The 18,309-nt window shown below is 40.2% G+C and overlaps 1 protein-coding gene across 1 annotated transcript in view; it reads right to left on the bottom strand.

The window, feature by feature from the left end:
• Window positions 1-6,613: 6,613 nt before the first annotated feature.
• The window catches only part of ctnna2 (catenin (cadherin-associated protein), alpha 2), a 296,082-nt gene continuing 284,386 nt past the window's right edge, over window positions 6,614-18,309 (bottom strand). Inside the window, exons 16-18 of the mRNA XM_018695805.2 lie at window positions 18,164-18,269; window positions 9,781-9,915; window positions 6,614-7,798 (exon numbers count right to left, since the gene is read on the bottom strand). Of these exons, the coding sequence (XP_018551321.1) occupies window positions 7,511-7,798; window positions 9,781-9,915; window positions 18,164-18,269 (529 nt within the window). The 3' untranslated portion in view covers window positions 6,614-7,510. The remainder of the gene's footprint in view (window positions 7,799-9,780; window positions 9,916-18,163; window positions 18,270-18,309) is intronic.

Here is an 18,309-nt window from a genome sequence, read left to right on the forward strand (position 1 = left end):
AAATAAAAGAAGAAAGCACTCAATAGTGTGCAGACCTCCAACGGGGCCTAATAATCTTGGAAGCTGTTACTTCCACATTCAGTAATGTACTGGATAGATAAGTTGCTGTTGTATGAGAAGTTGGGTCATGGGTGATCAAAATCAAGACATTTCTTTTTGGTGCCCTCTGGACCATGCTGTCATTATCATTTTTACAGCTCAGAACACAAAACTTTTGAATGCACACTGAGATGTGGCCAAGGCATACAGTAAAAGATACTTGAATAAAGTATTATAGTAGTTGATGTAACAAAAACATCTAAAAAGTACATCACATCTGAAATACAAAAGAACACCCAAACAATGTAAGATCTCTAAAATGCAATATACAAATTGAGGAGGCATTGACTGCTAAAGCTAGCATTCCTGATTTGCAAATATTGGTGATAGTGATATTTTTTTGTTTTTAGTTTATCAACAGTGCAAATGGTTTCAAGTTTGCCACACTGCAGGTTGAATGTGTAAAGCAGGGGCTAACAGATGAGACAAGGTGGTGCTGTTAAAAATAATGAGCTGCATCAGTTGTGCGTGTACCAGTCATATGCTGTAAGCTACTGATATCATCAACTTTTATCACAGCATTATTTCACATCAGTTTCATTTCACCGCAACTTTGCTGACAGTGAAATGAGCACCCAGCTTCTGGACATTGATCTGAAGAAAACACAGGGTCAAACAGTAATAGTAATAGTATAATAACATCTTATTGCATAATCCATTCATCATTGAACATGAAAAAAATACATTCTAAGTTATTACAGCATACTGTATATGTGTACTATAATGCAGCTTCCTTGAACGAAAAATGTAATTTTCTTCACTTAGCCTTAACAGCCTTCATAAGCTGCTGTTATTTGTGTTGCAGTATCATGCATGATGTGAAGAGGATGTGAAGAAGCCAGTCACTGTTTCACATAGCTTAGCATAAGGACTGGAAACTTGGAGAAACAAGTGGCCTGGGTCTGTCAAATGGAAAAGAAAGCTCCACCTACCAGCACCTTTAAATCTCACTTATTAACATTTTGCTGCTGTAGCTTAATATTCAATGGACAAATATAAGAGTGGTATCAATTGTGTCATCGAATTCTCAGCAAGAAAGTGAATAAGTGTTTTTTTTCCCCCAAAAAAATGTAGAATATTTCCTGTAATAGAATATTCTGTTAGTCTGTATCAAACCCTAAGAAAACTGCAGACATTGGCCCACTGTGTTTGTCGGCTGCCAAAAAACATACATACACACAGTGGTTGTTTTTGTTGACTGCTGGTGTTGATGGTGATGATTGAAATCTCTCATAATGCTATCAGCTGCTGTCTCCATGGTCAAAATAAATAAATAAATGTAAAAATAAATAAATAAATAAAAATAAATATAAAATAAAAGAAAAAGAAAGATTGAAACACACACAAGTTGAACATGCTGTTCCACGACAAGTGGGTATACTCCATCTGCTGATAAAAACCATATGATATGATCAAAAGCTCCAGAACAGTATCTAAAAGGACCTTGTGGTGAGATTTTTGTCAAAAGATTGTTTAATTTACAAGACATGTCTGATGAAATCAGGCACAGGCGACAAGCACAGACCATTCATTTCATCTTAAGAAGTAAGCTACTAAGTCAGGATCAAACTACATCGAATTACCTTCTATAAACAATGTTGACACTGGTTTCATGTGTAAGCTACTGTCACTGTAACAGGCACTGGTCACTACACACTGCTTCTCTCACAGTTTCAGTGGGGAGATCACACTCAATGGATAAAGTGGAGTGGTGAACCACTGATCTTACCTTTAATCCTGGCTTACTGCTGCTTTTCCTGAAGATCTACTGCTGATATAAACAGCTGTGGATGACCAGATATAACAGGGAGAGACAATTAGGTGAAAATCTGTTTATTCCTAAGACTGTGAGTCATTGCTGATTAACAGACTAAATGTTCTAATTGAAGAGTATAATTACGAGTCAGTCAAAACAAGTGTTTATGGAAAACAGGTGGCGACCTCAGTTTGTGATTGAACCAAGATGAATTAATCACCTGCAAGTGAAAAGGTATAGTTCATAATTCAAAATACTATTTTAATATTGAACCATAATGAATAAACAGCCAGTGGCCAAGTTGTTTATCTCTGCAAGTAGCAAATCAGCATGCACCATGCACACCGGTGTTGTCAACCTTCTTTAAACCTGTTTTTCAAAAGGTGTGACAGGAAGACCCCAGGCCAGGTATCACCACCCACCTCAACACACAGCCCTAATGGGACGCCACTTACAACCACCCACCCCTCACTCACAAGGGCCATGTCTCACCCTCCTTCCCTCCTTCACTGACAAGAATGAAACTGACAAAATAACAGCCCCCCTATCCCCAAACTGTCCATCACTCTAAAGGTCAACACAACACTATGGCCTTGGTCCCCTTCCAAACTCTTCACCCAACAGTACACTGTCCATTACACCTGGAGACAGCGCTGCGGCCCCTGCCCTCTCTTCCCCCAACTGTCCATCACTGCCATCCAGGTGAGAAGGTAATTGGGGAGGTTCTGCCTGAGCAAGGCAGCTGCCGCTGACAGCATCCAGAGTGTACAGAACATGAGCCAGCCAGGCGGCAGTGGTTTTACAGCACCTGTGCACATTATGAAGGCTTCTGTGGAGGCTGGTGCTGCAGGACCTCAGACCTCTGGTGATGGACTTAATGGACTTGATGTAGTTTGCAAACTAGACCCATGTATAAAATGAAATCATATCCCTCTGTTTGGTTTTGTGCAAATCACATTTTTGTTCACTCAATACTAGCACTTCCCTGACAGCTTCCTTATTATGGTATTGATCTGTGGAAATAAGTAGGACTGTAAGAGGCAGGTGGGTCATGGAAAAACATCCTCACAGTGAAGCTAGCAGGATAAATTTATTTAGCCGCTAAGCTAACATGCTCGCTAACTTAGACTGGCTGTTAGCAAACTCATTAGCTTGAAGAGTTTTGTTTACCCCCTTTGTAATATCTCTTTATTGAATTAGCAATGTCCAAACACAACAGCAAATTGCCACAGGAGAGTAAAGGGCACAGAGAGAATAGAAAGAAGCACAGGGAGCTATTAATTGATTAGTGCTAGGCTAGAATGTTCTCAGATGGCTGGTGCATTAGCAGTTAGCTCACAGCTACAGTAGTCTCCTCGACACAAATTAAAGCTTCTTGATGAAATATTTTGCAAAGCTGTGAGGATGAATTTTGGTGTGCCACTGCAACCAGGCCTAAAGACTTTTTTCTCAGCTGTGACTGTCCCAGCCTGTGCTGGTGGGACCTTTTCATATTCTCAGAGAGATTGAAACATTGTGCCGGGGGAATGGTCGGATTATCGGCCGTCTACCAGGATCACATTTTTGCTTTAATCATTGGCTGTACGGCCAAAAACCATTTACATCCTCCCAGTCTGGATTTTCAGATTGAAAGCATAGAATGAGTCAGACAGTGGAGTCTGAATCTGGGCAGCGCACAGTGAAATGCCATGCCCACTTGACCTCCTCAGACACATTCAAGGAGTTGAGTTTAGAGCAGAAGGAAGCATGCAAAAAGAATTACTGGCATAAGGCTTTAAAATGAGCAATGTGTGTGTGTGTGTGTGTGTGTGTGTGTGTTACCCAGACTTTTGCAAAGCATACCCCAGCATTCAGAGATCATGAAATTTCTGGACTCTCACCACCTGACGGCTTGCATGAGAAAATTAGAATTAGAAACAGGTTTGACTCTTTCCTGGAAGAACTTCTAAAATTCTGAATGAATAAAGAGGTAAGTCAAAGCCATAGTTTTCATTTCATATCTTCCCAAAAGTGTCTGCAATGGTTTTGTAGCAGTAATATGTCAATTGCTTCAAGCTGACATTAATCCTCCACTGCAAATATTTACAAATGGGTGTTAAATCACAAATGATTTTTGCCCATATAAAGAAATCCAAACAAAACAAAAAATCTAGAGCTAAGGACACTTCAGCTATCTCTCCAAAAAAATGTTTCTGTTCACTTGATAAGCTTCATGGTCTTCCAACACTTTGGTGAATGGGTAAAAAGAGACACTCATCAGGTCAAATAAAGATGATTCAACTCCACTTTCTCTGATTTAATTTTCATGTTGTGTTATAAAGCAACTGCAGCCAATAAAAAAAAGTCCCTTTACAGCGCCGATGTCCATCTGTGCAGATGGCAGCATCTCTTGTGTGTTCAGTGTCAGAAGGCGCCTGACACTAGAGACCGAAAGCCAAAAAAACCATACTGCAGCAGCTGGTTGTATGCTGTTCATCACCATTCTGCCTCTGGGACTTTTAAGTCATTTTCCTCTCCGTCTATTTTTATAGTTGGTCTGAGGGAGGTTTGTTTAACTAGATTAGAACTCTGTTTTAATCTTTTTAATACAGCACATCCCATGTAGACATCTCTTCAAATCAAAGTATTAATATCCTACACTGCAGTGGCATTTCTGCTACCCTCATTATTTCATTTTAATTATTTCTTTTTAATTTTAAAAGAGAACAGGCTGTCAGCCATCATGTCATGTTTTATTTGGGTGGTAGCGATGGATACACACAGGGATTATTGTAGTTAGACAGCACCACAGCCAGGAATTAATCTCTCCATTAAGTGGACTGTGTTACAACTTCTCCCCCGTGGCCCTGTTTCCTAAACACAGGGCACTTTGGAGATGCACGGATGCCTGATGCATGTTGTGTTGAGTGGCCATTAGTGGTACAATGTAGGTACATAAAGAGCCTTATTCATTACCAGTGACTAAACCGCTAAATTATCTAATCTAGTGTCGCCTGAGCCCCTATTGGGGCGATTATCCTTGTCGATGCCTTTGATTTGACTCATGAGAGATCAAGGTCATATTAAGCAATCAATTGATTTGCTCTCTGTGTTTCAATGGCAGGGTGTGCCAGTGATGCCTGTAAGGGGCTCGATAGAGCGGCTTTCTAAAAGGAATGCATTGTGCCGTCTCTTAAAATGAACTAATTCACTGGAACCACTTGGCATGAAGGGAGGTTGCAGCCAGGTCTCAGTGCTTTCCCAAAGACAAGACAAGCTTTATAAATGTCACATTTGTAGTATACACACCGATGACTCTTTGCCTTTGGAGATATCAGACTTTTGTATTCAGAGCCCAGAGCATTGTGGGGTTTCTTGCCTTTGCTGACTGGCGATGTCTCAGGCCTCAGTTGAGCCTGAGCTCTCTAACCGCTCTTCCTCTTTCTCCAATACACCTGTCCTTCCCTCAGCATCTCAGCTGGCTTAAGAGAGATTGACAAGGACTTCAGTGGTCAATACAGGCTTATATACCTGACACAGACTCAGCACTTAACTCGAGAGCATGAGAAAGAGATACAGCTTAAACTCCTCATTAGATGGATGACAACCTAAGAGGCAAACTGTTCTTCAAGGAACTATAATAACATTTAGACCATGTCTGAAATCTCCCCACTTCTTTTATAATAGACACTCAGTACTGTCGCTACTCTACTGTGAGATATTTCAGACAGTCATCTATAAAATGCATTGAAGTCTGCATGTTATGGACTCCCCTTTAAATTCCATTGTTTAGATTTTAAGTGTACTATTCAGACACACAGTTAAAATGGTGGGGGGTAAGTCTACTGTGGTGCATACTATAGTGGATAGGGAACGATTTCAGACACGATGTAAGAGTCTCTAAACACAAAGTGCAGAAGAGGCTGATGGGAACATCATTAGTTTTGCAGGTATTTGGTCATAAACCAAAGTCTTAGACAATTAAAATGTTGACCTGATAATGGTGCTAGATGAGTTAAATGATCAACAAAGTTATTGCAATTCATCCTCTGGGAACAATGAATATTTGTACCAACTTTATTAATGATCCATCCCACAACTGTTGAGATACCAGAGAAACCTCAAATGTCAACCTCATAGTAGCTCTGGAGGAAAGTTTCATGGCAAATCCAGTGATGGTGGGATCTGTTGGGTCTCTCTCTGTAAATTTTACATAGAGTACGGTCTACACCTGCTCTATATGTACAGTGCCTTGAGATAACTTCTGTTGTGAATTGGCACTAAGTAAATAAAATTGACTTGACTAGATAGTGATAGTTGGACCAGTTTGGACCAAAGTGATGGACAGACTGACCGTCCTTAGAGCCACACAATTAGAATGCCTAAAATAGTATCATATACTGTACATCAAATCATTACTTATAATTTGTGGCAGGTATTGTGGACTGTTTATGAGAAAAATCTGGCCAAATACGACGAGGGCAGCACTAACGGTGCTGACCTAAGACCAATTACCTCACGTGACAGCAAAGTAATGGGCCTTGACCTGTGACCCTGAATCAATATACCTGTTCTTGTAAGCTTTTAGTTCTAATAGATTTTTTTTCCTCCTCTGGAATCTTTTCATCTGCAGGTCTTGCAAGGTAATCTCTAATGATTATGTCAGATCGTTTGGATTAATAAAATGAGTCACTGCTGTAATGCTCCCTCACAGATTGATAAAGCAGCTACTGCAGAATGCTGAAAATGTGACAGAAAAGACACGTGGAACTTTGAGGGTCAAGTTGAGGGATTTATTAGAGAAGGGTGAATATAAAGGTACTGTATGCAGGGATTTCTATTCTCTGAGCAAACCACAACTAGTCAAACCTCTCTGTCTATAATTATACGCTACACAACTTCCAATCAAGGTCATCATAGTTAGTGATGTAATAATTAAATAAATGAATTTAAAAAGGCAATACAATAGACCATAAGTGTGCTTTGGAAAAAAAACACCATATGGATAATAATTATTATTATTATTATAATCATCAGGAACAAGGAAACTACTTGAATGCCGACACTTCCAGGTATCTTAAACATAAGTTATTCCTAGCACTACAGGTTAACATTCAAATTGAAAAAAAAAAAAATATATATCAAGAGGGAGCATACCAACACTGATACATTCCCTTTAGCATAACTCCTCTATTTTACCATTCAGGATTTCCATTCAGACAGTTTAAATGTGTATACAAGCAGCCAGTCAGTAGCACGTTAATGATATAGCTAGAACATCAACTGCCACAATTTTTTTTTAAATGCCACTTTTCCTTCTTCTGATATGTCTCTTTTTTTCTTTTGACTCCCATATTTTCAAAAGTAGTCGTGTTTGTGTCACATTTTGGCTCTCACATATTAAGCTACAATAAAGATCGATAAATAGTGTTGGGTGGGTGCTGGCTTGTCTGTGAACCACGGGGCCCACAGTGTTCACAGGAGCCGCAGTGTGGCAGTTTAATATGTACTGTAGTCCTCCTGAGGTGTCACCAAGCACACACAGGGCAAACAGAGGTGGGTTAACACAATGTAAAAAGGGACTTTTTCTTCAACTTGTCAGCGTCATGTTTTGTTGTTTTTCTTGGATAAGCATGACTTTTTTTTTCCTTTCTTTCTTTTTTTTTCTTCCCCCCCTTAGAAGGAGTCCATGGCCTTGAATTCGCTGAGGGCCTGGACAGGGGAGATGTGTTTCTTCTGGGAGCCTCGTCGCACACGCGTTTGGCACTCCTCGGGCTTCTCCCTTTTTACCAGCGGCTTCTTCTCAGGGGCCTTCATGCGCCATGAGACCACGGGCGAGTTAACCGCCGCTGTTCCGTACACCTTCTGGTACTTGGTCGAGGCTACATAAGATGCCTTTACAGTCAGCACCACTGCGTTCATTAGATTCTTGGCTGCTTGGATCAGGGAGGTGGCACTATCCAGCTACAAGAGGGCAAGGATGGTTGGAGGGGAAAGAAAGAAACGCCATGGGTCAAGTCAAAAAAGTCTATTAAGAGAAAAAGTGCAAATATTTTCGTGCACTCAACAAGCACTTAAGGACAGACTGTATCATCTACATTACAATACCTAGGAGATCTGTGCCGCAACTGGTAATTAAGCAGGATAAAAACATGGCCTTCGCTATATGACATCTTATTTTAGCAGCTCTTAATTAGCAGAGGCAGGGGTCAGGTGTACCTCGGTCTCCGTCTGTTTTGTTTGGCTGACATTTAAGGGTCGGCGGCCAGTGGGCCTCCTCCTACCCCACGCTGAGACGAGTCAGCTGTGCAGATTTGATGAGTGCGGACTCCAGCTGGCCACCATGAAAAGGTTAAAATCTCAGCAGGCCGCACATATCTCATATAAGACAAACTATAATAGAGTCTTGTGAAACCAGGAGGAACTGTATCAACACAGATGCACAGAAACCCAAAGCAAAGATAAAAGTCTGATTTTAATTAGAGGAATAAATCAAACTAAGAACGTTAATAAGGAAGTTCTGTATAGACAGAACTGTGGGAATGCACTGATTCCACTTTTTCTATCCTGATAGAAAATCTGATACCATAATTCATATGGCTGAAACATAATACTTTTTGTCCATTTAAAATCTGTATGTAGCATGATATATGACTGACTGGACTGTTTTAGTTAAATGAGGATATTGCTACACATTATTTTACTTCTTGGTGGAACATATCAACATTCTACTGAAGTTATACATTTTTTGATTATATTGTTTCGTAAAGTTTAGAAAGCTGTGTTACAGTTATGTGGTTCATTGTACTCTACAGCATGTCTGTCTGTTCATTGTTCTATCTTTTACAGTTTAAATTTGTTTTAGGAGGTCTTCCTTATCGGAGTTTTGTGGGTCTAAGGATAGAGCGCATCATATGTCCCTAAAGATTGTAAAATCCAAACTTGTGATTTTGCACTATATACAGTAAATGAAGACTGACTTAATGCCACATCAGTTTAATCAGGTCAGTATCAGTACAGACCCTCAGGAAGAATACTGTGTGAGGGACTGGGGGCATCACAAAAAACACACATACATACAATTAACTATATAAAATACATGTCCCCTAAAAGTTTAGTTTTGATCAAGTTTTTGAGGGACAGTTCACCACATGATTATGTTGAGACAGAATGAACATCTAATATTTACAGTGCATCTGACTGTGGCTGGAACATTTGTCTTCAATAACTCTCCCTTTGTTTGAACCATAGAGTATTTCATGAAGAGATGAAATCCCTCAACAAAATCATATGTTAGCTTTGCAGATGGATTTCTCATATTTCAACTGAAATGTAATTTTAAAAGAATATATAGAAGAGGTGACGGAATATGAGGACTTAACTCTGGTCAAACTAATCAATATTTTTTCATTCATACTAAGCTTGGAAATACAAAATATCCCGCAAATGTATCCATGTGTCCTCTTTATCTTTCAAGATATAAAATAATATTTTTTAAGAACGAAAAGACGGCTTGATTGTGTTGCACGGCACTGGTGACAACATTGAATGTATATTTTCTATGCACTGAAAGGAAAAAACAACAATGATTAAAAGTTTAAATGTCAAAGGCAAGCAATATGGGATAAATGATTTTACTTTAAACAGTGATAATAGGGTTCATGAGGCATGAAAAATACAAATGGAAAAAAGCCTGTGGTGCATCTTTCTAGTATTATTAGATGGTAATCGGTCTGAAATAATTGCATCAGCCTTAATATGCATGACCCTTCATCTGGTCTTCCAAGCTTCATCGTGACCTTGAACTAAAAGGTTTGCACACCCGCAGTGCAGAGCATAAAAATTGCCTTAAATTGACCAAGTCTGGCGACTCAAGCCTAAAAGCCTATCTAGAGTGCAAGTGATAAAGGAGCTGGCCATGTGCTGTTCTGTATGGATAGACTTACCCCAGACACGATGAGCTCTCCGCCCAGGTTCTGAACCTCAGCTTTCACTTTGCTGCAAATGTTGAGCTGATGGCAGTACAGGGCAATTCTCTGCAGGTAGGCCAGCAGATCCTGCTTGCATGCCGAATCAGGGCACTAAAGAGAAAAGAGGCACAAAGGAAAACACAGTCAAAACACACACATGCGCACACACTAAAAAATAAATAGCTACAAGTGGCCATTGTCTTTTACGGAGCAGCCAGACTGCCTGACACAGAGAGAAAACACCTTTGCAGATGATATTTTTTAAGTCTCAGCACTCTGATGTTTGGTGGCGTTGCTATCAACCACTTTCTTTTGCATCACATTATTCAAATTCTGAACTACAAAACTGAAACAGGTAGAACAGATATGATTGATAAGATTGTTGAGGCTGCTTTGTAATAGATCTTTTTCACAGCAGGCATTTTGGCATGTCATAGCTGGAGAGACACAGGTGTAATTAATAACATTAATGACAAGTGAATTTCATTTTAGGTGAGCCACCTCAAGGCCCTGGTATTTTTGCATGCTGGCTCACAAGGAGGACTTACTGGGAAGACTTAATGGAAATGAGCCAAGGTGAATGAAATCTGTTTCACCTGTGCTTTTCCTGTTATGACAAGTCAAAATGTCTGCAGCAGCTGTTACAAAACTGGCCTTGTGGTGGCAGCATGGAGCACATTTGTTTGTTTCATACCAAAATCCCTCCCTCATTTTCTACTTCACTTCCTATGTCACAGACAGTGAAGTAAGTTGATCAATATTTCAAACACTCATTACTCATCGTTATTTTGCGTCATCAATGACAGGTGTAGTGAGAATTTCTGCATCTGTAAAGTGTAATAACAATAATAGAGATAATCAATGATTCAAACATTTTCAGGAGAAAAGAATTCAAAATCTAAGTCTGAATTCATAATCAAGACTGAGATGAAAACACACGTGCAGTTCATTTGTGATGAGCCAGACATCAGGCCAGCATTGTGACATCCTACTTCCTGTTTGTTTATTCTGGGAGATCCAATGCTATATTTCATGTTAAAACAAGATCATCTGTGATAAACAAAGAGCCAATGGTAGGTTAGCTTATAGACAGGATAAGTAATTACATCAAGACAGAGATGAAAGCCACCAAGGCACTTGATTTGTCATGCAGCCAAAGAATATGGAGGGAAAGAAAAGAAGGTTCTTGGCTTCATTTCAGGCATTATTGGCAAAATCTAATTACAGTCTTATTACCAAAGCATCATCTGGTTTTAAAGGATGTATATATTTTCTTCCCTCAAATGGATTTGAGATGTGTATTCTCTACCAAATTGGATTATTATAGCACTCGTGGTCACTGATATTCAGGCCTTAAAAAAAAATCCTAATACAAACAGTAAGGTTCCACTATTCTTATTTGCACTGGAAGATGTTGCTTTTTTCAGTGGTGGCTTGATGTAGGCGAGGGTTTCAAAAGCAAGTTGAGTTTCACCGCAGGACGTCAGACTCATCCATTCAACGAGACTGTCACAGCGTGTTGCACATGAGGAAAACAGATCAATCAAGAATGAATGGATAGAATACTTTGTGTGTATCTATCTTCGTCGTCTTCTTCTTTTCTTTGGAAGAAGTTCTGACCTGGTCTTGCTGGCCTTTGTGCTACTTCAGCAGTGAAGAACCCGGTCATACAGTGCAGCAAATGGACCAACAGGGAATATGAGGACAGTCTCCTCAGGTCTCCTACTATCACACAGTTTGCCCCTATTATTCCATCTGGAAGCCTTCCAGTACTCAGCTATGGCCCACTAAGCTCCCAGTGGGTTAAGAACACTGCATCAGCTGCTTAAACACTGTGAGCATCATTTTGTAGCAACACCTTTCTTCTAGCCATTAATATTAAACGGTCCTAACTAGGACATTCAGCAGCACAGTGTGGGGAAATGCACAGCTCATTTCCTTGTCTTGTGGGCTCGGGTAGAGGAGGATGGCAAGTTAAATATCGAGCATGTGATATGAATATACCCCCCTCCAGAACTAGCAGCTCTCCTGGCTGCATCTCTTCTCTTCTCTGCTTCTCACTGAGGGAAAGGCCTCTCGTGCCAAAACAAATGGTATTGACTGGTCACAAGTGCCTTTCAGTGCTGGCCACAAATAGCGGGTTAAACACAGTCTTCCTCTTGTCTGGCGAAATGTTTGTTTCTGCAAACTACAAATAGAATCACAAGGAAGCAATTTGAAGCATGATTTACATTTATAGTTATGGCCACTATCAGAGCGAGACTTTTCAACAGCACAGTAAATAAGACCAGAGCTGCCACCGGCCCCAGATCCACTCACACTAAGTGTCAGTGAATGCAGACTGAGGTGGAGCTGCTAGCTCATAGAGCAGCCAGTGAGGCAGAGGGAAGCTTCTCCTTGGGCATTATCACTGCACCGCCAGTCCTGGCTAGCATCATTGCTAACTGCACTTCACGCTGCTGGCGCGCGCACACACACACACACACACACACACACACACACACACACACACACACACACACACACACACACTGCAGCCCCGGGCAAGTTTGATGCAGACATGACACAATTGTTCCCTATTGTACAGTTGATTAATAGTCCATTTCTTCCACAGATTCCCTGTTGATGTAAATAAACTGTATGGCCCATTGCTTTGCCAGGCCCATTGAATCTCTTTCTCTCTCTCCTCTCTCTTTCTTTCTCACTCCCTCTCTCTCTAGAGTAACAGCATTCATTACTGACTAGCGAGAAAACTGTGCAGCTCACTGCCTGACTTTACTCGGCCTTTCTGAAACTCCTCCTGACCTCAGCACTTCTGTCCACATTTTGTTTTTTTTTTCAGTCCAAAGAAATAGGTGACAAATTTCTCTCTCTCTCTCTCTCTTTTTTTTTTTTTGGAGAGGTTGTTTTTTCGCATAATTAAGCCCAGAATGAGTGAAACGTGCTCCCGGTGGATAATTCAGGAAGATGATGTGAACTCTGGCGCTGAGATGAGGGCAACACACCATCACAGTGTGGCAGTCTGTCAAAACACAAGTCACACCTCGCACTGACGCTGCATTTATAAGCAGGGTGAGACTGACCTTTCCTGAATAATTCAGAGTGTAAAAAGTGGTCATTTTAGCTTTTCTACATTATTCTTATTTCTTCTTCATTACATATCCAATAGTATACAAAGACAAAAGAGAGACAGGAGAGTTATTTGAAATGAAAGTGCTATGACAGATTCAAATAGAGCATGTTGCACACAGTTACACAATATGCCTTCTAGCTGACTGGATCACTACAGTGGCTGTGATGGTAAGCTGTCACCTGTCAGTTACTTCAAGAAAGCTGGTAATCTTTCTGTTTGCTCATCCAATCTCTGGGCATCATTGACTGAGAATTTCTGTGTTCTAGCGCGTACTGAAACCACTTATTATATTTTACTAAACTACCACATGTACTTGTTTTCCTTCTTCCTTGTGTCATCAGGCATTTTTCACATCAATCCTCACGATGTAATGTAACAGAACGACCTGAGCGACATGGTGTTCCCATTTATGAATATCGTCCAAACATCCTGTTTTTTTTTTGGTTTGGTTTTTTTTTGTTTTTAGAATAATTTTATTTAAATCTGTACTCCACCATATTAGTATTGCACTGAAAGCTGGTTCTGCAGCCTGTCAAGTAGCAATATGCAAACCGGTAGACAGTCAGCCTATGAAGTGAGAGCCTTCAAAGAAGGTTTTTGCTTGTTATGATACCATAGTAAAATGAAAATGAAATTATGTTTATCATAACCGAACATTGACAGGTGAATGAGGTTGCCAACATGCTGTCAATCAGCGATGGTTCCCAACCCTTGTGTCGGCCTAAAATAATTAAATGGTCAAATGTTTCACAGGAAAAATGCAGTATTAAGTAAGTATTTAATCTTTAATCATTTTGTGACCAGTGACTATAATAATCACATTTCCAAAAAACTAAATATCAGGCTCATCTCTTCTAATCAACAGGGTGCCCATGTACTGTGCATACTGAAAACCTAATGACAGACATCAGTATTAGCTGAAAGAACACATGACTCTAATTTGGGTGAATGTTATGTTGTAATTGAAACTGAACTGTATGTAATGTGTCATTACATACCTGAGATATGAAGCATGGTACAAGAGATGGCACTGTAAAGAGAATGTGGTTACACTGTCTTTGAGATCTTTTCAAAACTTCACCAAATAAAATGAAAAATCCATATTGGTCAAACTACAAAGAAAGTTCTTTCCTCACGAAAAGCCGACAGTTCTCAGATACAAGATTTTCAATCAGCATTAATTTTCCAAGGTTGTTGGTACTTACTCCTCTTCAGCCAGCAGCCATTAAACTGTAGTTTTTGTTTTTACTGAGAAGCTCTTTAATTACACATCAGTCACACTTGGTTTCACTGTTGTCAGCGGAGGCTACGGGAGCCTTGCTCTTGTTGTTCTGCGCTCAATGCGACAGAGGCTTCCGCTGTGACAACTTAAGTGAAACCTGGGAGTCTGAATACTTAGCTTCAAAGTCGCATGTGTTTAGCAGCATTTATAAACAATAGCTTGACACTTTTAAGTTATACCAAGATACTACCCGGTTCCCAGACCGTAACAATGCTCTAAACTTTTTTTACTGTTAAAAAATCCCAGTGAACAACCACAAACTGAATTGCTCTTACTGACAATTACTGTCTGTTTAGCCTCTATTACTGTTTAAAAACGTGAAAAATACAGCAACGAGCCACACAGTTGCACTGGGTTACGTGTCCCTTCATTACAATGGACACTGTCACTGCTGTTTATTTTGAGTCAATGCCACGTACACCATTCTACTACCATAAATAGTCCCAGACAAAAGCAGAATTTGCTCCTGTCTGAGGAACATTTACTAAAACTTTACTAAAAGAGAAAAATAAAGAACAGAAACACTTACCCTGTGATGTTTATTGTTTGCAGCTTTATGTTTTTTATGTTCAGTGGTACCTGATATAACAACCTTAACATAACTCCACAAATGTACAGACATCAACAACGACAACCACCGCAGTTAAAGTTTAAGCCACATGGTGCTGCAGTCACACACTGCTTATCTGAGGCATAGTGATATATACTGTTACATGACAGTACTGCTCAAAACACTATGCAGCTGGCCTCCACTGCATAAATAAATATATATATATGTTGTTTATATTTTGTCTGTATAAGGCATATTTAAAGAATGAAGCAGAGTAGGGAGAATGGAGTGGGAGAAATAGAGTAGAAAAAAAGGCATTGCTGGAGTGAAATGGGGTGAGGTGCCTCCAGGGGTTTTTCTACGTCAAGTGCTGTGCTTAAATGACTATGAAAGAGCTTGCCGTCCTTCCACCCTTCCACACAGAATTGCCTTCTGCTTCACACGTGTTCATCAATAGGGCTGATGTGGAGCCATGGCAACAAGGTTTGGTACTTAAGGGACCTGTCTGAAAGCAGGGGAACAGCCTTTATTCTTACTGTTAAGCCGCAGTGCTCTCGACCTGTACAGGTTACCGACCATAATGTGTAAATGCAAAATGCTTGTATTCTTCATCCAGAAGAAATGCAAATAATCAAGGTTATGTTATTTGCTGTGTAATCCCATTAACATGCTTGACCAAAGCAAACTTTTGCCGTTTTAACTTTAACCAACTCTGTCCATTTACTGAATGGCATGCCAAACAGATGCTCTAAATGCCTCGCATGAAAACACCTTTATTTAAAAAAAAAAAAACAAACAAAAAAAAAACAACAACATAAAAAAACATGCTGGAAACAAAAAGGTCCTCTTTATGTCCTGAGCATAGCTATGATGTCTCTGGAAGTGTAACAGAAGGCTTTGAATATTCAGTAAACACTGGTCTAGGAACCATTTAAGTGAGAATTAAAAATGGCAAGCCACCTGCTCTTTCATTACAGCAACTGTTGATTCAGACACAGGCTCTGCCAGTGATTTGCCATGTGACAGATTCACTCCCACCTAAACCCTGTTAAACACTGATCATCACTCGGCAGCCTACATGCCAAGAAGTGAATGCATAAGCACACAAAGATAAGTTCATGCTTACTTTGTCCTCTCTGTCCCAGATCCTGCTCTAACAACACGCGTAACCCGTGACGCAGACGCAGACTGAGACTGAGACTAAATGTTCTCACACATAGAAACAGGCAGAAATGTTTATATACGAGGCTCAGGCAGATTAAAACTCCTGAATTTCATCTCTCTGTTTGTGGTAATTGTGGCGTAACAGACAGAGTTACGCATTTACAGCCCGCAACTTTGTTCTGTAGTGCAATATGCTCTGGAGAGCAGGACAGCGTGACATGAGAACAACAGTGCCAGCTCTGACTAAAGACGCCTTCTGGTCGGTTGAAGGCTTAGCATGCTCTACGGCAACTCAAACTGCGCTGTGCTAACAGCAGAAGGCTTGCAGATGCATCGTTGTGAAGACAATGTGCAGTAGATGGTGAAAATCTTCTCTGCAATATGAGGAACATTTTTGTGTACTTAGATTTAACCACCTGTGTACCCCTGAATTAGGGACCCTAAGGATCACTCCCCTCAAATGGTTTAAACTAACTTAAAATGCCTTCACAGAAAATAGCGATGTAGGCTCGGAAAGATGTTTGTGAAGATTCTCAGTCGTCCAGGTCATGGTACTTGGTGTGGACTGGACTTGCTTGAGGTTCTTGAAGACGTTTCGCCTCTCATCTGAAAGAATTCTTCAGATGGGGCCTCTTCAGCCCTTGAAGATGTTTTGCCTCTCATCCTTCTTCTTGTCAGTTCTGAAAAACTGAAGAAGTCTTCTTTTCTAACAACAAAAGAAGACGTCTTCAAGAACCTTAAGAAAGTCCAGCTGCCTTTGCACTTCGAAACAGGCTTGGAAAGGTTTTGTTTTCCATGATGGGTTCAGGGTAATACACTGCAAATGGCTTGTTTTAGTTATTTATTTCAGTCAGTTTCTTCATTTTTGTTTTAATTACCAGCTATATCAGTACTTTGCCAGCATATTTTATTACAGTTTGGTAGAGAGTAAGGTCATGGGGCAAGGAATAAGTGTTTATTTTTGGTGACATTAAATGAAAAACTTTCTGGCATGAGGCTCTCAATAATGGTGTGTATTTTGATTTGGATCCAGATAAAATTAGAAATATTCTATTTTCTTCTATTCGCTGTCTGCTCAGCAAAAAATAGCAGACTAGCTGGTAACTGCAGTGAGGTATTTAGCAGCTAAACAATCAGACACTCTTTTTTCTCAAGATTGTTGGAGAACTGAGAAGAAAGTGAATACTGGACTTACATTGCTGTGTATCTGCTGCACTTTTAAATAAGCCACTGTTGGCTCACATGCTGTGTATACACCTTGTTGCATTGCCCCAATGTGACCAAAAATATCAATTAACGCAGGTCTAAAGTAACATTTGAATAAAATGTAGAGGTAGAGATTCAGTAAATGCTTTCTAGTTATCAATATTGCATTAATACCCGAATATGCATCCTCATACACATGAAAGACCAGTTTGTTGATTATATCTTAAACCACAAAATAACTCTAGTAACAGCTTTGTTGGGGATCATGTGTGCAGGCCTCATGGCAGTGGCTGGGCTTCCAGAGTGAGACTTGATTATTGCAACTCTACATTTTGATGTGAGCTCCAACATCTCTTAGGCTTAGCCGCACTGCAAAGAAGCCCAGCGTGTGATACTGAAACCAGCGATAATTATTCCAAGGGTTTGCTAGCAAACAGCAGTTGCAATTACAATGACAACAGGCTGCCTTGATGAATCAGTGAGTCTTGTGCTTTAGTTTATTCTCACTGCTTATTAGAGACAGATGAAATGAAGAAGAACATTATGCATGACCTGGAGTGCTGCTAGCATTCTGAAATACCTCCCACTTCATTTAGTGTACACACACACATACACATCGTACAGACCTATTTCTTTTCACTCCCATCTTCCCGCAGCACAGCACTGATTGATTAGATATTGAAAATGGTCTGTCAGCGTGTTTTAGAGAGGTACTCATCTGATAATGAATGCAACACCTCGGTTGGGAGCTAATTATATTAGAGACACAACTTGGTTCTGCTGTCTTGCTCTCTCAATATCAGCCCAGTTGGGAGATGAACTCAAGCGGCAACACAGTCCACCACTCCGGCTGGGATCGTCAATGCCCACATCAAAGATTTCCAATGGCCTTGCCCACTTATTCTAAATCTGAATTTGCTCTGCAGCCAGCTATGGTGACACAGTCAGAGACAATTTCAGACTAACTGAAAGTATATGGATAAAAATCACAGTGACAAGACACAAATGGAGTTGCAAAAGCTACCTGATCTGCGACAGCGCGGGCCAATTTGTCCATCCTGGAACCAGCCTCTGCAATCTTCTTAGCTGCGTTGATCACATCTGAGGAGTTCTTCAGGGGGCCTTTGCCTCTGTTAAAATTCAATGAGTGAGAAAGAAGGAAAAAGTGAA

This window comes from Lates calcarifer, linkage group LG5, assembly GCF_001640805.2.
Source record: "Lates calcarifer isolate ASB-BC8 linkage group LG5, TLL_Latcal_v3, whole genome shotgun sequence".
In the NCBI taxonomy this organism is placed as follows: domain Eukaryota; kingdom Metazoa; phylum Chordata; class Actinopteri; family Centropomidae; genus Lates; species Lates calcarifer.